Here is an 18,345-nt window from a genome sequence, read left to right as displayed (position 1 = left end):
TCAGTAACTCCAGGGATTTCACTGAACAGGTTCCCACAAAACAGTTTCTGAGCCTTTTTTCATCAGCATTACACCCACCACCATCGTTTGTCAACTGTTTCTCTATAGCACATAGATGGAAAAGAAATACCACAAAAATGACCCTCGTAAATACTTCAGGGACAGATTTACCAGGTGGGCATCGGTCCGCGCTGGTGCCGCTCTGTGTGGCGAATATGCTCCAGATCATGACGCAGAGGTGGCCATATGGTCACACACACCCTCTGCTCCTGGCATGACAAAATCCAGGCCTGCATATAACACACCTCCTGCACCATTTTGGAGAAGTTACAAGACAGGATTTGTCCAGAATAAACTACTCAAGTAGTGAAATATCAACTGAAGAGAAACTTAACTTACGAGCAAATACAGACTGCTTCTCGCTGTGGATTCTGATCCCTCTCCTCTGCCTTTTGTCACGTTACTTCACATCCCAGTACCTCCCTTCTGAGTGTGGACTCACGTGGAGATTTTTGTTTTATTGCAATTGCCTGGAAATTGAAGAAGACGACAGGAAGCTGAAGCTGAACCTTTACCCGAGTCCACAGCTGAGAAAATAACACAGCCACAACCCTACCTGAGGTAGTGAAGATGGCCCACACAGCCAGCTGAGCTTCTACAAAACATGGGCGGTTAAGTCTTTTACTATCTCCTTGTAGACTAGGCTCCCATATATTGTAAAATTTTCCCTCTGCTTCAATACTCTGAAAGATTAAATCTCATCTAAAATTTCACAGAACCTTTTAGGTTTAGTATTTTGCTCCTTCTCAAGAGTCTTTGTGAGTCAGTTCTGGAAAAATCAGAGGCACTGGAAGAGCTCAGTCTGACCCAAGAAGGCAACCGAGACTCAAACTGATACTCCTTTGAGCTGTAGTTTCCTCTCCTACCTGTGTAATTTTCCTTGATTCATCATCAAAAGACTTTTCCAATTAGTCTATCCTGCCTGTTTTCTTTGCATTTAATTACTCATGTTATTATTTTTCTGTTTATTTAAGCTACTGGGAGGCAAGAAGCACCCCTGGCTAGAGAAAACTACATGCTTCTGTACAAATCCCCCTTGCACAGTCTGATGGTGTATCAGTTGCCTACAATCTCCCTTCACCTTTTATTTTAGTTCTGAAGAGCAATGGGCAATGCCATGTGGACTTTCTGAAGTCCATTATCACCACTAAGAAGCAAGACTATACGTGAGAACAAGGAAACGGCATCTTAAAACCCCCTGTATTTTTCTACGTACACAGCTTTTTTAAGCGAGACTCAAAACACACGGGGTACTTTACAGAACAAAAGACAAGTGCCATTTCCCAAAGGACCCTAAGTTCTATTTTTAGAAATGATGCAACATCACAGAGAAGTGACCGCTGTGAGGAAGGGCGTCACAAGACTGATGTTGCTCGATGGTCCTGTTTTATTTTGCTCTCACCACCTCTTCCCCCTCCTTTGAAGATCTCTGTGCTGCAGGTCCAGGAGGAGGATTTCTTTGGGAGGTGGGATGAAACTGCTGAAGGCCTGAGAGCGGCATGAAAGAACCGAATACCAGAATGGTGTTAAGTGAGACATACATTAAGGCCAGCATCACAAATAGAACAAATGTGCTTAAAAGGAGACATGAAAATACACTAGATTTTATGAGAACGCATGGGATTTTGTTACCACTGCAGAAGTTACATGTGCTCAAAAAAGCTGAAAACTGTTTCAGCTACATCACCATTGGTCTCGCCACCAATTACACAGATTCCCAATCACAGAGCAGGTTTCTACAAACCTCTTATTTATATGGCTTTTCTTCTAATATAGCAACAGAGGAAACTCACGTTATACAGGAGATCCAGTGGAGCTAACAATACACAGAGTGCTAAAAACTGCAAAGACAACTGGCTAGACAGCAGCACTCAGAGTGAGCAGCAGGGGAGAAGCCACACTGGGAACTACAAAGGACCCAGTCCTGCAGGGCCCAGGCTGCAGCAGAGGGGGACAAAGGCGAAGCTTTTTGTCCCTCTGAGCTCCTCCTCTTCAATGCACGAAGTTGAAGGACAGTGAATGGGAAAGCGTCACAGTGAGAATTCCAGAGAAATTCCATCTCTGGGAAGAAAATTCCACTTGTTGTTTCCTAAAATATTTCCATGCCTTGTTTCATTCTTGTACAGCAGTTTTACAAGGAAGAAATATGATGTATCTAGATCTTGCAGAGCTCTTGGGCTTAATTCTCCACCATCTTCTGAAGAGGGCAGGGAATATGGGTGTTCAACATATGTTCCCTTTCACACTGAGATTTTAAGACATTAAGATTTTTAAGACATTAAGACAGCTACAAGCAGAGTAGCACAAGCGTGTGCTACTGCACATTAGCAAGCATAAACCTACAAAAGCAACTCTACCCCTTCAAAACTGTGTGTTACTTTGCAATTAGTTCAATGCAAGAATAGAAAGCAAACAGTTATTTGAAGGTGTAAGCAAGTGAGTAGGGCTGAAGCTGCCTTCTCAGCCTGGACTCTGAAGGTCTGAGTGGCTTATTCAGGCTTTGGTCTTCATTAATACTAGTTTAGCACCAGGAATAGAAAATATATTTTGCCTGGGGCACTGCCTGTTCTGTGCCTTCCTTGTTCATGATGCTGATCATTGCCTCTGTTCCCCAAGTCATGAAATAGCTTTCAAACCTCCTATTTTGCAATTTAGTAACTCCCCTCCTCATAAGGCCTTGATTTTTTTTTTTCCTTTTTATTTTTTCTTTTCTTTTTCCCCTGACTGGAAAACAGTAACACGGTTTCTCTTTGCCTTCCCAGTGGGACCCAGCGCCTGTACTCCAAAGCTTTTTTGAGCAATATGAAGTTCCATGCTGATGTGGTGGTTCCCAATTCTGCTTAATTACATGGACTGGACAGGCACAGAAGCCTTTTTGCAAGGCATGCAGGAAGGTCTCCCTTCTAGGCATGTGCAGACCTCCAGCCAATGTTCAAAGGAGGACTAAGAAATTTCAAGGTTTCATACTAAAATTCACCTTTCCCAAGATGACTTCCCCAGGAACTAGCCACCTTCCTTATCAGTTCAAGAGCATCAGATGCTGCAGATATGAAAAGCCACTTACACTTTTAGTGAGTGAGCGAAGTGTGCTGTACTACTGCTTTTAGTGTCTCTTTACACAGGATGGATCCTGGAGCAGGAGCAGATACTGTCCCACTCCTAGATCCACCACCTCAGTAATCAACGCTTCTCTCTCCATGCCAGTGAAGAGAAAATAAGACCAGTGAGACTGATGGGCACCCTCCAGGGTTGTCAGGCCTTGCAATATAGTCGGTAAAGGCTGATCACCTGCCTTTTGGCTGCCTCTCCCTGTGGATAGGGCTGTGGTTCCCTACAGAGTGGTCCACAGAACGAAGTGTTACATGTGGAAAAGGATAAAAGGAAAGGAAGACAAACACACGTGGCACAGTGCTGTGTGGGATGCTCCAGGCACTCGAGTGTCCCCAGGAAAGCCTCAGGTGACAAGTTCTGCTATCATGGCTGATATTCAAACAAGCTCACGTGGAGAGAACTCCTTAGCGTCACTACATGGAAAACAAATAGCAACTCCCATCCTTCTAACAAGGATCTCACTTGGTAGGCAAGTCTCAGACTTCCGTTAAGAGAGATAGCCAGCTCTATAGTAATTATGCATTTTAGTTCATTAGTAGCTTTTAATTTCAATGCCCATACAAGCAGCAGGCTCTATATTTTTCTCCAGCGCACTGGCTGATAATATAAGCCATTAGAAGTCTACCGGTCACAACAAACTGATGCAGTTATAGAACCAGCACCTTACCCTTGAAGAACAGTGACAGAAGAGCTCTTACTGCTGAGTGTTCAAACATCCAGTTTTTGATTTGTATCCGGAGCCGTTTCAGTAACGTGTTGAAGGATATTTTAGATCTAGATATCAGCGCTAATATCCTCAAAAATCTGCAGCACAGAGCAGCACCATTTTGTAAGATAGTAGATGAATTTGACTTTGTACAACAGAGATTCAAACACGTGCACATCCCCCAAAATACAGGACTCTTACCCACAATAAAGGATGAACTTTCTTAAAACTGATGAATCTTAAGTTTCTCAAGCAGGTTTCTGAAGGTTTATTTTAAGTTCCTCTATCCTGTAACAAGCCATTCCTCCTGACTGACTGACCTGAATAGACACCACCTCCTTTTCTCAGCACGATTGGTGTCACAACATGCTCTTACTAAAGATAACTGCTAGCTTTATTTTTATTGGAAATGATGGATACAGTAGCAAATAAAGCAAAAAAAGGCAATTTAGCAGTGGTGTGTTGCAGCACTTGTCATACAAGGACAGTGAATGATTTAAGCTATCTTGAAAAATTAATTCTTGGTGAGCTTCTTCAAAAAGCACCAGTCTGAGAGGGATTGGCTGCTTCTGGCTGTGAGTTCAGCAAGACAGCATTGTTAATATTTTTCTTAAAAAGTGTATCACTGAACAAGTTTGTTACTGTGAGGAACAGGCAAAAAGTGAGGAGTGCGCAGAGACAGGAAGGAGAGCAGAATGGAAGGAAAGTAGCAGCGTATAGTTAGTGTTTTATCACACCAAGTTACTAACGGATACTCAAGTTCAATTCCATCAGTACATGAGCTCCCAGAGTTAGCAGAAAGTTGATCAGGCAGTGTCCAGCAGTCTCTGCAGGCAAACTCTGCCCAGTCTCTAGGGGGTATTAACTCCCATCCTGACCCCTGCCAGGCAGAGAGGGAAAAGATCTCATGACCCTGAGTAAGCGAATAAGGCAGACACACACAGCAGAGTTCTTCCTGACACCTGCCAGCACGGCTCCCCGACCTGCTCTGATCGATCTAATGCTTCATTACAAGATCTTCTCCAACCTGTGGGCAACCCACTGGAGTCGTAACACACATAATTTTATAGTCAGCTTTATCAAAGAGTTTGCCCAAGAGCTCCAGCAATGCTACTCCAGAGAATGTCACCTTCAACAACCTGGAGGGTCATCTATCTGCAGGTGCTTGAAGTGTGTAAAGAAGTAAGAGAAACAGGTTATTACAAGGCAATCAAGTCAACAAAGTCAACACGAAGACAATGCTGACTGACCAACCAGATCACCGCGCACCCGGAATCAGCACTGCATCCATGCAGCATGTAAACCATCGAGACAAGACAATGAAGTAGATCGAGATGGGCCGGCCTCCTTCCTTACCCTCCTCCCCACCCCGGGCCCCGCGGGCCGGTTACGAGGTTCGGCGCGGCGGCACACGCCAGCCCCGGAGGCAGAGGCCTCGAGCAGCCCCCGGACTGCTCGCCCCGCCGTGCTGCCTGAGGCGCCTGCTGCCTCTCCGCTGCGGCGCTGGGCCCTGCCCGAGAGCCAGCCCCCAGAAAACCCCGGGTAGCACCAGCCCTCCCGGGGCAGCCACCGCCTGACGGGGCTCCGCCCGGCCCCTCACTCGCGGGCGGCCTCAGGGAAGCGACCGAGGCAGCTACGGGCGAGAGCCGAGCGGGGCCCACCCTGCCCTGCCCCGTCCCGCCCCGGCGGGGCCTTTGGAGCCGGCGGCGCTTCCGGGGCGAGCGGCCGGCGCCTGCCCCAAACCGGCGAAGACCCGCCGGGCCCCTTCCCCTGGCCGGCGTCTCAGCTCGGGCCGGCAGCGCGGCGGGGAAGCGCCGGAGCGCGGCGGGGCTCCGCGGCGACGCAGGCAGCGGCGCGGGCAGCCGCGGCGGGGCCTCCCCGCGCGTCGGCAGGCGGGAGGCGAGCGCGGCCGCCGTCATGGAGGAGCTGGACGCCGAGCCACCGCTGATGGTGCGGGCCGGGGAGGGCAGGGCAGGGCAGGGCCGGGCCGGCGGGTGCGGGGCGGTGCGGGGGCCGCGGGCGCCTCTGACGGGCCGCCGTCCCCTCACAGGTGGTGCCGGGCGCGGACCCGTCCGCCAGGCAGCTGTGCTTCGCCTGGGGGCCCGCGGAGGTGCTGGTGTGCGAGACCCTCTTCGGCCAGAGAGGTGGGTCCCCGTCCCGGGGCGAGGGCGGGCCGGGCCGGGCGCTTCTGCCCGGGGCCCTGACGGGGTGTGTTGCAGGCACCGGGGAGGGAGGGCCGAGCTCCTCCCGCCTCTTCGTGGTCCGCAAGGATCAGGACATCTACATCCAGACCTTGCGGAAACTCTTCAACGAGTCGCACGGGATCTTCATCGGCCTCCAGCGGAGCGAGGAGGAGCTGGCGGGAAAGTCGAGAAAAGCACAGTGAGTGGAGGGGGTGCGGGAGGGTGGGGAACACCCGCCGTCGCTGCTCCTTCTCCAGCCAGCCAAATGCCATTGACCTTATAAATCCAGACTGCTTAGAGCTGCTGTAATCATCAGCAATGCAGAAAAAAATGACAGTTTTAGGGTAATTTTACAAAACAAGGCCCTGATCCTTCCAATAACCGTGCTGACCAGCGCCTTTGTCCATATAGGCAGCGTACATGCAACCACTGCACGCAGCCTCGCTGACTCCCACTGGATTCACCCAAGTACTGGGAGTGTCTACTGCTGCAGAGAAGCTTGCAAGGCTTTAGTGGAAAATAGGCATGAGTCTAAAACTCAAACAGCTCTCTCTAACTGAGGCCTTTTTGTGTTTGGCAGATTGGTTCAAGTGAGTAAAAACTACCGATCGGTGATAAGAGCCTGTATGGAGGACATGCACCAGGCAGCTAGTAAGTTTGTTTGTTCTCTTACTGCAATAAAAGGAAATGCTATTTGTGATTATAAAAGTAGCATTTCAATTTTAAGTTATTGCAACTACTGTAAAATAGCATGCATAGCTTTCAGTAATTATCAAGACTCCATTTCCATCCAGGAGATTTCCAAGCTGGTTTGTAAATCTGGACAGTTTTTTTTTTTTTCCCTACCGTGTTTTAACTGATTTTCTGGGGACTTGCAGTCTTTTCGTATCTCAGGTTGCAGTTTTATGGGAAACCGAGTCCAAATTAACAGCTTGCTCCCCCCAAAAAGTGGGAGATTTTCCCTTCCCTTCCATCCTTGCCCTGTAGCCATACCCAGATTTGCACAGGATTTATAAAAAAAGGTTATAAAGTTTTATTTAAAAGTTAGCTTTGCCATGTGTGTACTCATTTAGGTCTGTGCTTGATGAGTGATCAGGTATTGTTGACTTTATTTATGAGCCCAGAAAGGGCTGTGAAAGGTAAATATGTTGCTCTTTGACTTTCCTTATTCTTCCCTCAGTTTCAACCCGGGACCCTGCCCTGCACAGCCAGTATAGTACTCAGGTAATCTGCAGTCATGTCATGTAGTCACAGCTGAACATGAATCACTGGCTAGTAAATTCACCAAGACCAACACTGGCAGTAAGACAGTTTAGATTTAACTCTGGCTTAGTATATTGGATGCAGTTTGTAACCAAAAATAAATGGGAATAAATAGTTAGCTCTATTATTTCTAAAACAATGAAAAGATGCCCAACATCTGGATTCACTGCCGTTTCGTAAACATGTATTCAGTGTTATAGGTGTGATGTTTTCTTGTCATCTTAAAGCCAGCTGTGGGCCAGTACTCACCTGTCTGAAACTTCACCTCTTAAACACTCAGGTTCCAATGAACTGCATCTGAGCCTTGTAGGAAGTTCTAGATGTTCACCGTGAACTGTCGGACACAAGAAGAGTGTTATGGGAGGAGCAGAGTGCTCACAGTAGTTTTGTCCTGTTAGCTGCACTGATACTGCTTAATTGGCCTTTCTTCCTTACTTACTTTGCTGTTTGTAACATTAAGTCTCAGGAGTGCAAAAAGGCTGAAAATAATACTTTCTGTACTGTTTTGTATTTCCCACTGATGACAGATTATCATCACATTTCAATACACAAACAGCTTGGATATTTTCTGAGCTAAATGTGTGTGGACAAGTTGAGGCCCGATTCTCTCTTTTCATTTGTATCTCTGAAATGTGAATATGACATTTCTCTGTCTGTAAGAGCTGACCTTAACTGACCAATTGCTATGGACAGCAGAGACCTTTGTGTGGTTAAAAAAACCCCAACTAACTGGAATAATTGCTAAATCTGAAACATGGCCCTGCTTTTTTCAGGTTTCTATTCTCTCTGCAATGGAGCTGATCTGGAACCTGTGTGAGATTCTGTTTGTTGAAGCAGCTGCAGGTGAGCACTGAACTATCCTGATGTTTAGACTGAAGGGTTTTTGTTTGCTTATTTATTTGTTTAAAATGTACGTAGCATCCATTGTGTCGTATCTTAATATGTTTTAGAGATATGACAAGTGTCAATAAGCCTTTTAAAATACCTCTTCTGCCTCAGTAAATTGCCTTCTTCATATTGAATTATGTCAAGCTATTAGATTTGCCTTCTACTTTTTCCCCTTGTGTAGTACACTATAATTAAATTGTCTATTTTACAGAAAAGTAGTGAAGAAGAGGCATATCAAAAGTTGTTGCCGATTTATTTGACTTTTAAGCATAAACACATCTTTAAGCATCAAATATGTTGATGCCAACTAACATTTACGCATTCTCTGATGCAACTCATTTAACTTCAGGATGCCATTTTTGAAGTCAGTTTGTTTTCACCAGCATTTTAAAATAAATAATTTTTTAAGGAAATCGGATTATGCAAATATACATTACTTGCACAGTCCCAGAATTCAGAATTAACTTTTCTTCAGATTAAGTAATCTGTAATTTGTGACTCTTCACAAATTACAGATTACTTAATCTGAAGAAAAGTTAATCACCTAGTGCCAGATTTCCTTGTCATATTCAGTTAATAATAATGACATGATGCTAAACAAGACAGAAACATTCTGTGCGTCTTTTGGCATTGCAAGATTTATGATCTGAATCACTCACCTTTTAGTTCTTCAAGTAACTGGTCAGGGTTTTCTGCTGAACTCTGCTGCTGTTCTGTCTAAAATTGCCACACGGAAATTTGTCAGCAGCCTGGTGCTCCCACAGCTTTGGCTGCTTAAGGAACCCTGTTCCTTTTTAATTTGAGCGTGGCAGATAGAAATCCAATTAGTAAACCTCATCTAATGATTGTCAAACCATTAAAGTTAGAAGCATGTAAAATAACAGTTTGGGAACAAGCAGTTGGGAACTAAAAGAATGGTATCTTCTCTGCATAAAGCTGGCCCCCTTCTGCTTCGCCTCCTTGACTGGGTTCGACTTCATGTCTGTGATGTGGACAACATGGTCCGTGAAGTTCTGAGCAGTGAAAATCCATCGAAACACAAGCTCTTCTGGAACGTGGCGAGTATAGTCACCTATAAGATTCTTAAACAAAGAGAATTCATGCCTATGTGTTTTACCTTCCTCCCCCCACTCGACACTAGACTACATCTCAGAAACTGATACCTAGGACACTGCTGCTGTCTGCCTATATAGGTTTTAAGACGAAGCCATTCTTATGATCATCCTACCCCTCATTCCCATCCTGATCCTTTCACTTTCATGATCCATAAGGTCAAGACTTACACTGTGTATTTGAATTAGCAGGGCCTACAGTTTAAGCATTTTAACTCCACTTAACTTGCCTAAATCACAAGTTAAAATTACCCCCCGATACTCTTCCTGGGTATTTTGTAGCCTTGAACAGTGTGGTGCTCACAGACAGGTGGTTTTTGCAGGTGGATGTCTTTGTGCTGCAAGGCCGAATGGATGAAGCACGGCACTTGCTCTCCAAGGAAGCCAGTGCCAATCCCACGTCAGTGAACATGTACAAAATCTTGGATGACTTGATGAAGAAGATGCCTGTGCCCAGTGTATGTACAAAGTGGGTTTTTTTCATGCAGTTCCATTGGGAAAAGAGAGCCGCCTCTGATGTGGCTCCTGTAACATTACAATTTGTTCACCACTAAAACATCTCAGTCTTAATTCTTTACAGTAATAACGTTTGTGTTCTTGAATTTCCCAAAAGACCCAACCATTCGGACAAAAGCCTGTTAGGTGACAAACCAACATAGTTAGATAATTTTTGCAACAGTGTACATTATCCAGTTGTCTGAAACAGCTGCTGTTGAGAACTATTCTCTTGTACAGAATATTATCTGAAGACTTTACCAGCAGAGTTTCCCTCTGTTGCAGCGGTCTCCTTGTGGAGGAGAAATTGCAGCTGCATCGCGGTAATCTCTCATAGGCTCTCCTTTGCCTTGTTAAAATGGGTAAAGTAAGACACTTCAAATGCAACTGTAGGACAAGGAAAAATTTGATGGCAGCCCCGTGTTTAGCTTTTTACCACAAATGACTGTGAGTTCAGCCCAAGCACCTGTTGTGATTTGACTTGGTGTTTCTTTTATTTTATGTATCTTACCCTCTGTTCAGCTTGGCAACACGCAGACACTGACTGAGATGGAGCTGAAATGGCAGCACTGGCATGAAGAATGTCAGCGGTATCTACAGGATGGAACTTTTGCTTGCAATTCCCACATGGAATCCATCTGCAAGGTGTGTTTTTGCTGGGAAGGAAGAAAACTGTGGACAAGTATTCATCCTTGTGTATTTCAGGAGCCCTGTGTAGCAATAAGTAACTTTAATATTCTGGATGATCTATTCATTAAATCAGAACATTTCAGCCAGTCTCCTGTACTGTGTTCTTTGTTTTGCAACAGTCTTTGCAAGCCTGGGCAGATCATTTTCTCTTCATGTCCAAGGCCATAAGGCTGATGAAGAAATTTGGCTCTGAGAAGGGTCTTTGTCCTTTGTTGTTTAATTTTGATTAAATCCTCAACTTTGCAAAATGGGAGTAGTAATGTCTCTGAAGAGTTATGATGCAGCTGTGTACATTGCTGAATTTGCAGAATTACTCCTGTGTTTTTCTCCTGTTAGATCCTGCTGGGAGATGAGGATGCCATACTAGAGAAAAAGGAACTCATGACTACTTGGTACCACTTTCTGGTTACCCGGCTCCTGTATTCCCATCCAACTGTGAAGCCAATGGAACTGCGGTTTTATGCACAGGCATGAAATAGAATTATTTTTATGTTCTCCACCATTTCATGCACACAAGGGTTACTGTACTTACAGAAAAACTTTGGGAGGGTTGATGTCTTACAGCAACTATGTAACTGTAAGACATTTCCTAGAGTTTGTAAGTGGACTGGGAGACTGATACAGTGGACAAATAATTGTTGAAGACCAACTCTCTTCAGTGTCTAATGTTACCAGTCTTGTTCCTGCAAATTGTTTTCCCAGTTTCCTTATGCTAAAATAAAGAAAAATCTTTTTTGTTAATGTGTTCAGTCTTGATGACATATTCTTTCCCATAAAATAACTTAAATGAGGCTGCTACATCCAAACAAACGTCTTCCTTCTACCATCTCAAAACTTCTGCATTTATCATGTCTTGCAATCTTATTCCACAGTCTAGTATGGACCTGTTCCTGGGTGGAGAAAGCAGCCCTGAGCCTCTAGACACGATTTTAATGGCAGCCTTTGAATTTGAGATGCATCAAGTGATCAAGGAATGCAGGTTGAGTTTTAAGGTTTTTTATTCTCTAGTTCTACAATATTGCTTCTGTGTGCATTCACTCCAATAGTATTTGGGGTCGAGGATATGGGTACAGCCCACCTGATCATCCTTTCAAAGAATTTAGCAAAAATATGTGAAGCAGGCAGCAATTAAAAGTATTCCATTAGGTCTGGGACATTGCAACTAGACATTATACTGTAATATAGCTTCTGTATTGGTAAGAAATGCCTGTGGAAAACCTGACACATTCCTTGGCAGTGGTAGGCTTAGTTTTTTTCTTTCTTTTGCTTGCTTCAAAAACAGCATTGCCCTGAGCAACTGGTGGTTTGTGGCTCATCTGACTGACCTCCTGGATCACTGTAAACTCCTGCAATCTCACAATCTCTAGTAAGTATTTATTTGCATTGATTATTCAGACATCCAGAAGCAAGGATGACTGAAACAGCATGCAGATTTTGGTTGAGAAGGAGCATTTTGGGCGTTTACAGAAGATGAGAATAAAGGTGCTGCATGTGCCTCTAAAGTTACAGGCAGCCCAGATGCTCTGAGAAGCAGAAGCAGTTGCTGACCTGATGAATTTGACATGCTATTCAACAGTGCCTCGGTACAATGTTAGGATTTTTTTACATTTTAAAATATAACTTTATCCAAACTATAATCAAGGGCCCAAATGTTTGTGATTATTGGGAATGGTGAGAAACTCATCTAAAAAGATGTTTGAGCAGTTGAATTTTGCTACCTGGATTTCCTTGAAGTTTCAGTTTCTTAAAGAACTTCCTCCGAGTTATATTTGCTAAGTGCTGTAAATATTTGGCAGGTCTCCCCAGGGAGAAAGCTGACCAGCATGCTTAGGCCTGAGGTACGAAGCTTGTTAAGATAGCCTATGAAAAAACATGCTGCATAAATGAAAAGTACTTGTGAAATAAAATCAGTAGGTTTTTCCAATGAGGTGCAAATAATGCTGCCTGTTTCTTTTCTCTCCTCCCTCCCAGTTTTGGTTCAAATATGCGTGAATTCCTTCTGCTAGAATATGCCTCAGGACTCTTCTCCCATCACAGGTAGCAACCTTTTTTTTTTTTTCTTCACTCAGAGGATAGACTAACATGGAGGCAGCCAAAGCAAATAACTACATGTTAATGAAGTAAAAAGACAAAACTTACAGAAGCCACTGTTAGGATTTCAGCGAATGTGTCCCTAAGGATCATACAACACTAGCACGTTTCCTTTCCTGAATTAAAGATGAAAGCTATCTATTAGAACCCATCAAGTGTATTGACCAGGACAGAATTGCTCCTGCCACTGTGGCTTTTTGGTACAGAGCAACTTGTACCAAAGCACTTGTGAGATGCAGGTATTCCTAAGTTGATAACAGGCAGCTGGTATTTGGTAGAAAGTAAAAGCCATTTTAGGTCTGAATACTAAGTTAATCAGAGCAGACTCAGATTCTCCTTGTGGCTTTACTGTTGTGCTTATTTAAGATTTATATGATTGGAATGCTTGATGATTTTTTTTCCCCCTCTCAGCCTGTGGCAGCTGGGGGTAGATTACTTTGACCACTGTCCAGAATATGGCAGGGTATATTTGGAGCTTCATATTGAACGGATACCCCTTAACACAGAACAGAAGGCCCTCAAAGTGCTGAGGATCTGCGAGCAGAGACAGATGCATGAACAAGGTGATTGATTTTTAAATCTCACTGTTTTGTAGCGATACAAGCGAAACCACTGAAACTAATTCTTTCCCTCTTCTCCTATGTTTTCTCCTAAGTTCGTAGCATCTGTAAAATCATGGCCATGAAAGCTCTGCGAAATAATCGCTTGGGCTCTGCCCTGTCATGGAGCATCAGAGCTAAGGATGCAGCTTTTGCTACACTAATATCTGATCGGTGAGTGTGAGCTAGAAGCTCTCAGATGACTGCTGCTATAGTAGGGTGGTAGGATTGGGAGAAGGCAGCCACTCCACGATGGACCAGAAGAGGTCCTGCTGCAGGCAGATTGGGATTATCTTTCCCTCAGACCAAGTACCTGCTTCTGGACTAGAAAATGACCTCCTTGGGTACTTTCATCTGCAGTACCCTAGCTTGTTTCTTTTCTACACTGTTTTACTTTGTGAAATCTAGAGATGAAACAGATTGGCTTTATCTAACAGACCAATCTCTTAGACCTTGCTTTGATAAACATTTCTTTTGGCAACAGCTCTACCTTATGCACTGCCCTTTCACTTGCTCCAATACGGCTGTTTGATGGACTATACAGTGAACAAGGGAACTGATTTGGGTGGAGGATAATCCCCTTCTGTGCTTTATTCAGCAGATTATTTTTAACCAGTCTAGTTCACCGTGCAGCGTCCAAACAAGTCAGTGGGAGTCACTTAAGCCACCATTTGTGCAAAAAATCTCAAGCCACAATTATAACATATGTAACAAAGAGTAAAGTTTTATCATGTCCCTGGTTTTGCATAAGCTTGTCACAATATCTGACCTTGCAGGGGTGGGAAGGTTGTTACAAAATTGAAGAGGATGCTAACACTTAGCTTAGGCCTAGACAAAAGATATGGCAACTCTCTTTATGCTTTTTAATCTCTGGCAATCTATGTCGTGTATTTTTTTTGCTAATTGAAAATAGGCAGATACCAATCTCTTTGCATAGTTAGAGTATAATTTTGAAATTACACTCTAGGTAGATGGCCAAGCAATACTCTATCTTCAGCAGTGAAAAAAGGGAGTAGTAAGAAATTGCTGGGGTTTTTTATATTTGTTCTTTGAGGGAGTGGAAATCATTATATTTCTTTCAACAGAAGGTGAAAGAAAACCATCACAGGAAGCAGCTCTGAAAAAAGCAGCATAATGAAGGCTGTGACAAAACAGATGAGAAGCTTTTAGAATTGCTTTTGTTCCTGCTGCTTATCAACTTTTTTTACACAGCAGAAAAATAGAGCTTTTGTTATGACCTGGGAGTGTTATTTACGCATCCACCAGCCTCAGCTTCCTGTGCTCCTTCCTGCACTTATTCCTTTTAAAGAATAGATCTCAACTACCACAAAATCTGGAAGAATAAATAGTGTCTGTAAAACGCACATTACACCAGTTCATTGGCCGCTCCCAGGAAATGTTTTGATGTCTTCTGAAACCCTCATGGGAGGTTGATTAAGATGGAACTCAGTTGTATAGTAAAGTTTTCTGGGAAGGGATTAGGAGATACAAAATGAATGTGGACGATGTTCTCCCCTCTAAGCTTTTATTGTGTTTTACTTTCTCCCTAGATTCCTTAAGGACTATTGTGAAAGGGGATGCTTCTCTGACTTGGACCTCATTGATAATTTGGGACCATCCATGCTGCTTAGTGACCGGCTAACATTTCTTGGTAAGAAGGGCCTACAGTTTTCATTCTAGTCTGTTATTTAGAACACAGTTAACTCCACAGAATTATTTGGATTTGTCTCTTCCTCCATCTGGCTACATCCTATTTTAGTGATGAGGGGAAAGCAAATGATGGAAGGTGATTTGGGATGCAGCCTGCTTGCTACCAGGAGACTGCACTTCCAATTGCACTCACAGTAGGCATCTGTTCTGCACTGCTTTGAGCAGGATAGTCTTGAATTCTGACACTTGTAGGCTTCCCCTTTCTTAGTCTTTTTCCAGACTGTATGACTACCTAGAGAGACTTTGAAGTATTAGCAAGCAATCTGGAAGACCTTAGGGGGCTTTCTTAGAAGAGTAAACTACTGGTTTAAGTTATTTTGACAATGTGATAATTTTACTAACTTCATAAAGTTCTCCGAAATCTCAACATCTTTTGTTGGTTCAGTGTGCTAATTTCAAGCTCGCTCAAACATAAGATCTCTCCTACCCTTTCACTATAGCAATTGTGCCAGGTAACAGTGGAGGGCCTCCAGCTAGTTTCCTTTACACACCGCAGCTTCCCTCTCCTGGCTGGCACAAGTATGAGCTGTGGTAACCTGCCCATCTGGCTGCAGCTGTTCTGTGGCCTTTGATTAATGGACCAAGAAGAAATTGAGCTAAAATGCACCCTTCTCTGGAGCTGTGGCAGTTAGCAAGCCCAATTACTGGGGCCAAAATCTAATAGGAATTTGGAATAGCTGTTGGCAATTGGACTGACTCCCTTCTGGCTGACACCAACATTACAGTGAGGGTGATCCTGAATTTGTTCTGTTCCCATTTCGTCCAAGCTTGCAAAACTGGAACTGTATTTCCTTCATTTAAACCTTATCCTAAATTAAGCCTAGAAGCTAACTGTGATTTACCAAATTGGTAATCCCTCATATCTCTGTATGCCCAGTGTCCCTTGCATGAGCCCCAAAGATTTGTAGTTTAATTGTGTAACTGTGTTTATAAACTGTGTTTATAGAGAAATTACCTCCCTTTCTGCTTTTTATAAAAAATCCTGAAAGGCCTGAAAATATTTCTGCTTGTTTTTCCTTTTGAGGTTTTAAAAACATCAGGTGTACTTTTGCTGGACAACTTCCATATGTCTCTATCTTGAGCTCAAGCATTAGTCAAAGGTGAATCTGAATGGGAATCATTACTTCCAGTATTTTGACAATTTAGTGGATACAAACAAAGTCACAGAATAAAACTCACTTTCATCCTCAGCCAGTTCTCACGTGCTGGATATTGATCTAACTAATTCTTAGTGGAAGCAGAACTTCCCACATTAACAAAGATCTGTTTCCATTTAAACAATCAGGAAGACAGTGAAGCCTCTCAGACCTCCTGATACTCTGTGATATCAAAAAGAACACTCACCCCCCCACCTCTCCCCTCCCGTTCCTGGTTTTTGCAGATGCCACCAATCTCTCTAAGCCACTCGTGCTGTTGCTCACCCTGCAACACTCAGCACCAGACGGTATCAGTCAGCGAACAGGCTGGTTCAAACAGTAAACCTTACCAAGAACAGTAACGGGTTTTTGGCTGCCTTTTCAGCCAGCCTCTATTTTAACCTTTCTTCATGCACAAGATCCCCATTCCCCCAGGCTCAGCTGCTTTGGAGACTCATTTCAGTTGGGGGTAGTTCTACCACAGGCTTCATGGGAGCAAACAGACCACCTACCATCCAGTAACCCAGGCCTGAGCAGGTCTGACAGACACTGACGCCTTTTACCCTTCACCAACACCCATGTGTAGGGAAGTACCGAGAATTCCACCGGCTGTATGGGGAGAAGCGGTTCTCGGAAGCTGGCAAGTTGCTTTTGATGTTGATGACGGCTCACATTGCTCCTTGCTCCTTCTGGATGACCCTGCTGACAGATGCCCTTCCCCTGCTGGAGCAGAAAGAGGTGAGCAGGCTGGTCACACGAGACAAAGACCACCCCCAGCCTTTCTTTTCTTCCTGACAAGGCATCTCTAAGTGATGACCGCCTTTCTGCCCCCAGGCTAGGACTTGCACTTCCAGTGCAAAAGAACTGTTCGTGGCAGTTTCAGAATTGCACAGCTATCCAAGTGTCCCATCGGTGGGAGCACACAGGACCCAGGATAGGATAATCAACTCTCAACTTGGTTCCCTGCTTTTAGAAAACAGCAGTGGAATACTTATATGCTGATAATTTAAATGCACGCTGCATCCCGTTCCTTCTGGTACTCGGCTGGAAGATTTTTCTAGTGCGCTTCCTTCTTCTAAGCCCAATTTTTGCTTTAAGATCCATCAAGAAAATGGCAGTTTAGCAATTACAGACCCATGACTGGATAAAGCCCTGAGCACCCACTCTGACCTCATAGCTGGCCCTGCTTTGCGCAGGATGTGGCACTAGAGACCTCCCAAAGTCACTTCCAGCTGAATTATCCTCTGATCCTGTGATTTAAAGGGTCAGAATGGATCTGTGGGAGTGTGAAAGCATTCTCTTCCTCTCAGTTGAGTTATCTTCTCAGACTGTGTGACGTCCTTAAACTTGATCATTTTCAGTAAATACTTTCATTTCCACAGGTCATATTTTCAGCAGAGCAGACTTACGAGTTGATGAGATGCCTGGAAGACCTGACAGCAGGGAAGTCGGATAAGCAGAAATTCCAGGTAGCTCCTGTTTTGAGGACAACTGGATAATGAATCGGTGGGGCTGTAGGGAGGGTTGGGGAAAGCAAACTCTAAATTTATATTCCTGCGTGGGGGCAGAAAAGAGGGAGAGCCTGAGTTACCGAGGCTGGTATGTGCTATTATTTTTAAAGGCCAGCCAAATGAGGCATCATCAAGAGATATTTAAGTATACGCAAAACCAATACAGGAGTGCTTCCGCTCCTCACTGTTCTGCTGATTTGGATTGGACTGTGATGCTTTTCCAAGACAAATAATTGCAAATTACATGGGCAATGAAAAGCTGAGATGCTGCCATCTAACAGCTCAAGCTATGAAACATTCCAGGCGCAGAACAGGGAGCCATTTGCTCCACATGCAAACCTCTGCAGCTGCCAGAAAAAGAAAAGGCTTGGCAATGCTGTCTTGTGTTGATCTAAAAAGTAGGAAATGCAGCTTTTGCTCTTCTCAGGAGGTCCCTATGACAGGTAAATATATATGCACTCTTCCTCTTAATGACCTGCATCCTTACTTTCCAAAACTCAGAAAAAGAACCTATCACCAGCTCAGTACTGCATGTAGCAGTCTAACCCAAACTCCGCTCGCTTTTAGGATGATGACGTCGAGACTATGAAAGTGGAAATGCTGAGACTTGCTCTTGCACGAAATCTTGCACGAGTCATCGTCAAAGAAGGCACATTGGAAGGATCTTGAAGACAGCAGTATGTGATTTTACTCACCCTCTGTGGCTCACTGTACATAAACCTGACTGCTTTTCTAAGAATAAATGTCTTGTTTTGCATATTGCTTGGGGATTTGTTCTTGTCTTCTATAA

General features: G+C 44.1%; 1 protein-coding gene across 2 annotated transcripts; it reads left to right on the top strand.

Moving 5' to 3' along the window:
• The first annotated feature begins 5,768 nt into the window (after positions 1-5,768).
• Positions 5,769-18,317, top strand: NUP85 (nucleoporin 85). 2 transcript variants are annotated; one of them, XM_076353696.1, is made up of 19 exons: positions 5,769-5,827; positions 5,928-6,021; positions 6,097-6,259; positions 6,641-6,711; positions 7,241-7,284; positions 8,097-8,166; positions 9,148-9,269; positions 9,647-9,781; positions 10,341-10,463; positions 10,845-10,976; positions 11,381-11,487; positions 11,791-11,874; positions 12,480-12,545; positions 13,011-13,162; positions 13,255-13,372; positions 14,749-14,849; positions 16,631-16,782; positions 17,427-17,513; positions 18,123-18,317. In XM_076353696.1, the coding sequence occupies exons 1-19, from the start codon at positions 5,795-5,797 to the stop codon at positions 18,222-18,224; spliced, it is 1,956 nt and encodes a 651-aa protein (XP_076209811.1). In that variant the 5' UTR covers positions 5,769-5,794; the 3' UTR covers positions 18,225-18,317. The 2 variants fall into 2 exon arrangements, with proteins under 2 accessions (XP_076209811.1, XP_076209810.1); XM_076353695.1 differs by having other exon boundaries at positions 5,928-6,259.
• The last annotated feature ends 28 nt before the right edge of the window (positions 18,318-18,345 follow it).

The sequence above is a fragment of the Aptenodytes patagonicus genome, chromosome 16 (genome assembly GCF_965638725.1).
Source record: "Aptenodytes patagonicus chromosome 16, bAptPat1.pri.cur, whole genome shotgun sequence".
NCBI lineage: Eukaryota > Metazoa > Chordata > Aves > Sphenisciformes > Spheniscidae > Aptenodytes > Aptenodytes patagonicus.
This window is presented reverse-complemented; position numbering and strand designations above follow the sequence as displayed.

Coding starts and splice junctions, on each gene's coding strand:
- NUP85 (XM_076353695.1), top strand. CDS start 5,795: ATGGAGGAGCTGGACGCCGAGCCACCGCTGATG. Junction 9,782..10,340: donor AGAAGATGCCTGTGCCCAGT/GTATGTACAAAG, acceptor CCCTCTGTTCAG/CTTGGCAACACGCAGACACT. Junction 17,514..18,122: donor CGGATAAGCAGAAATTCCAG/GTAGCTCCTGTT, acceptor GCTCGCTTTTAG/GATGATGACGTCGAGACTAT.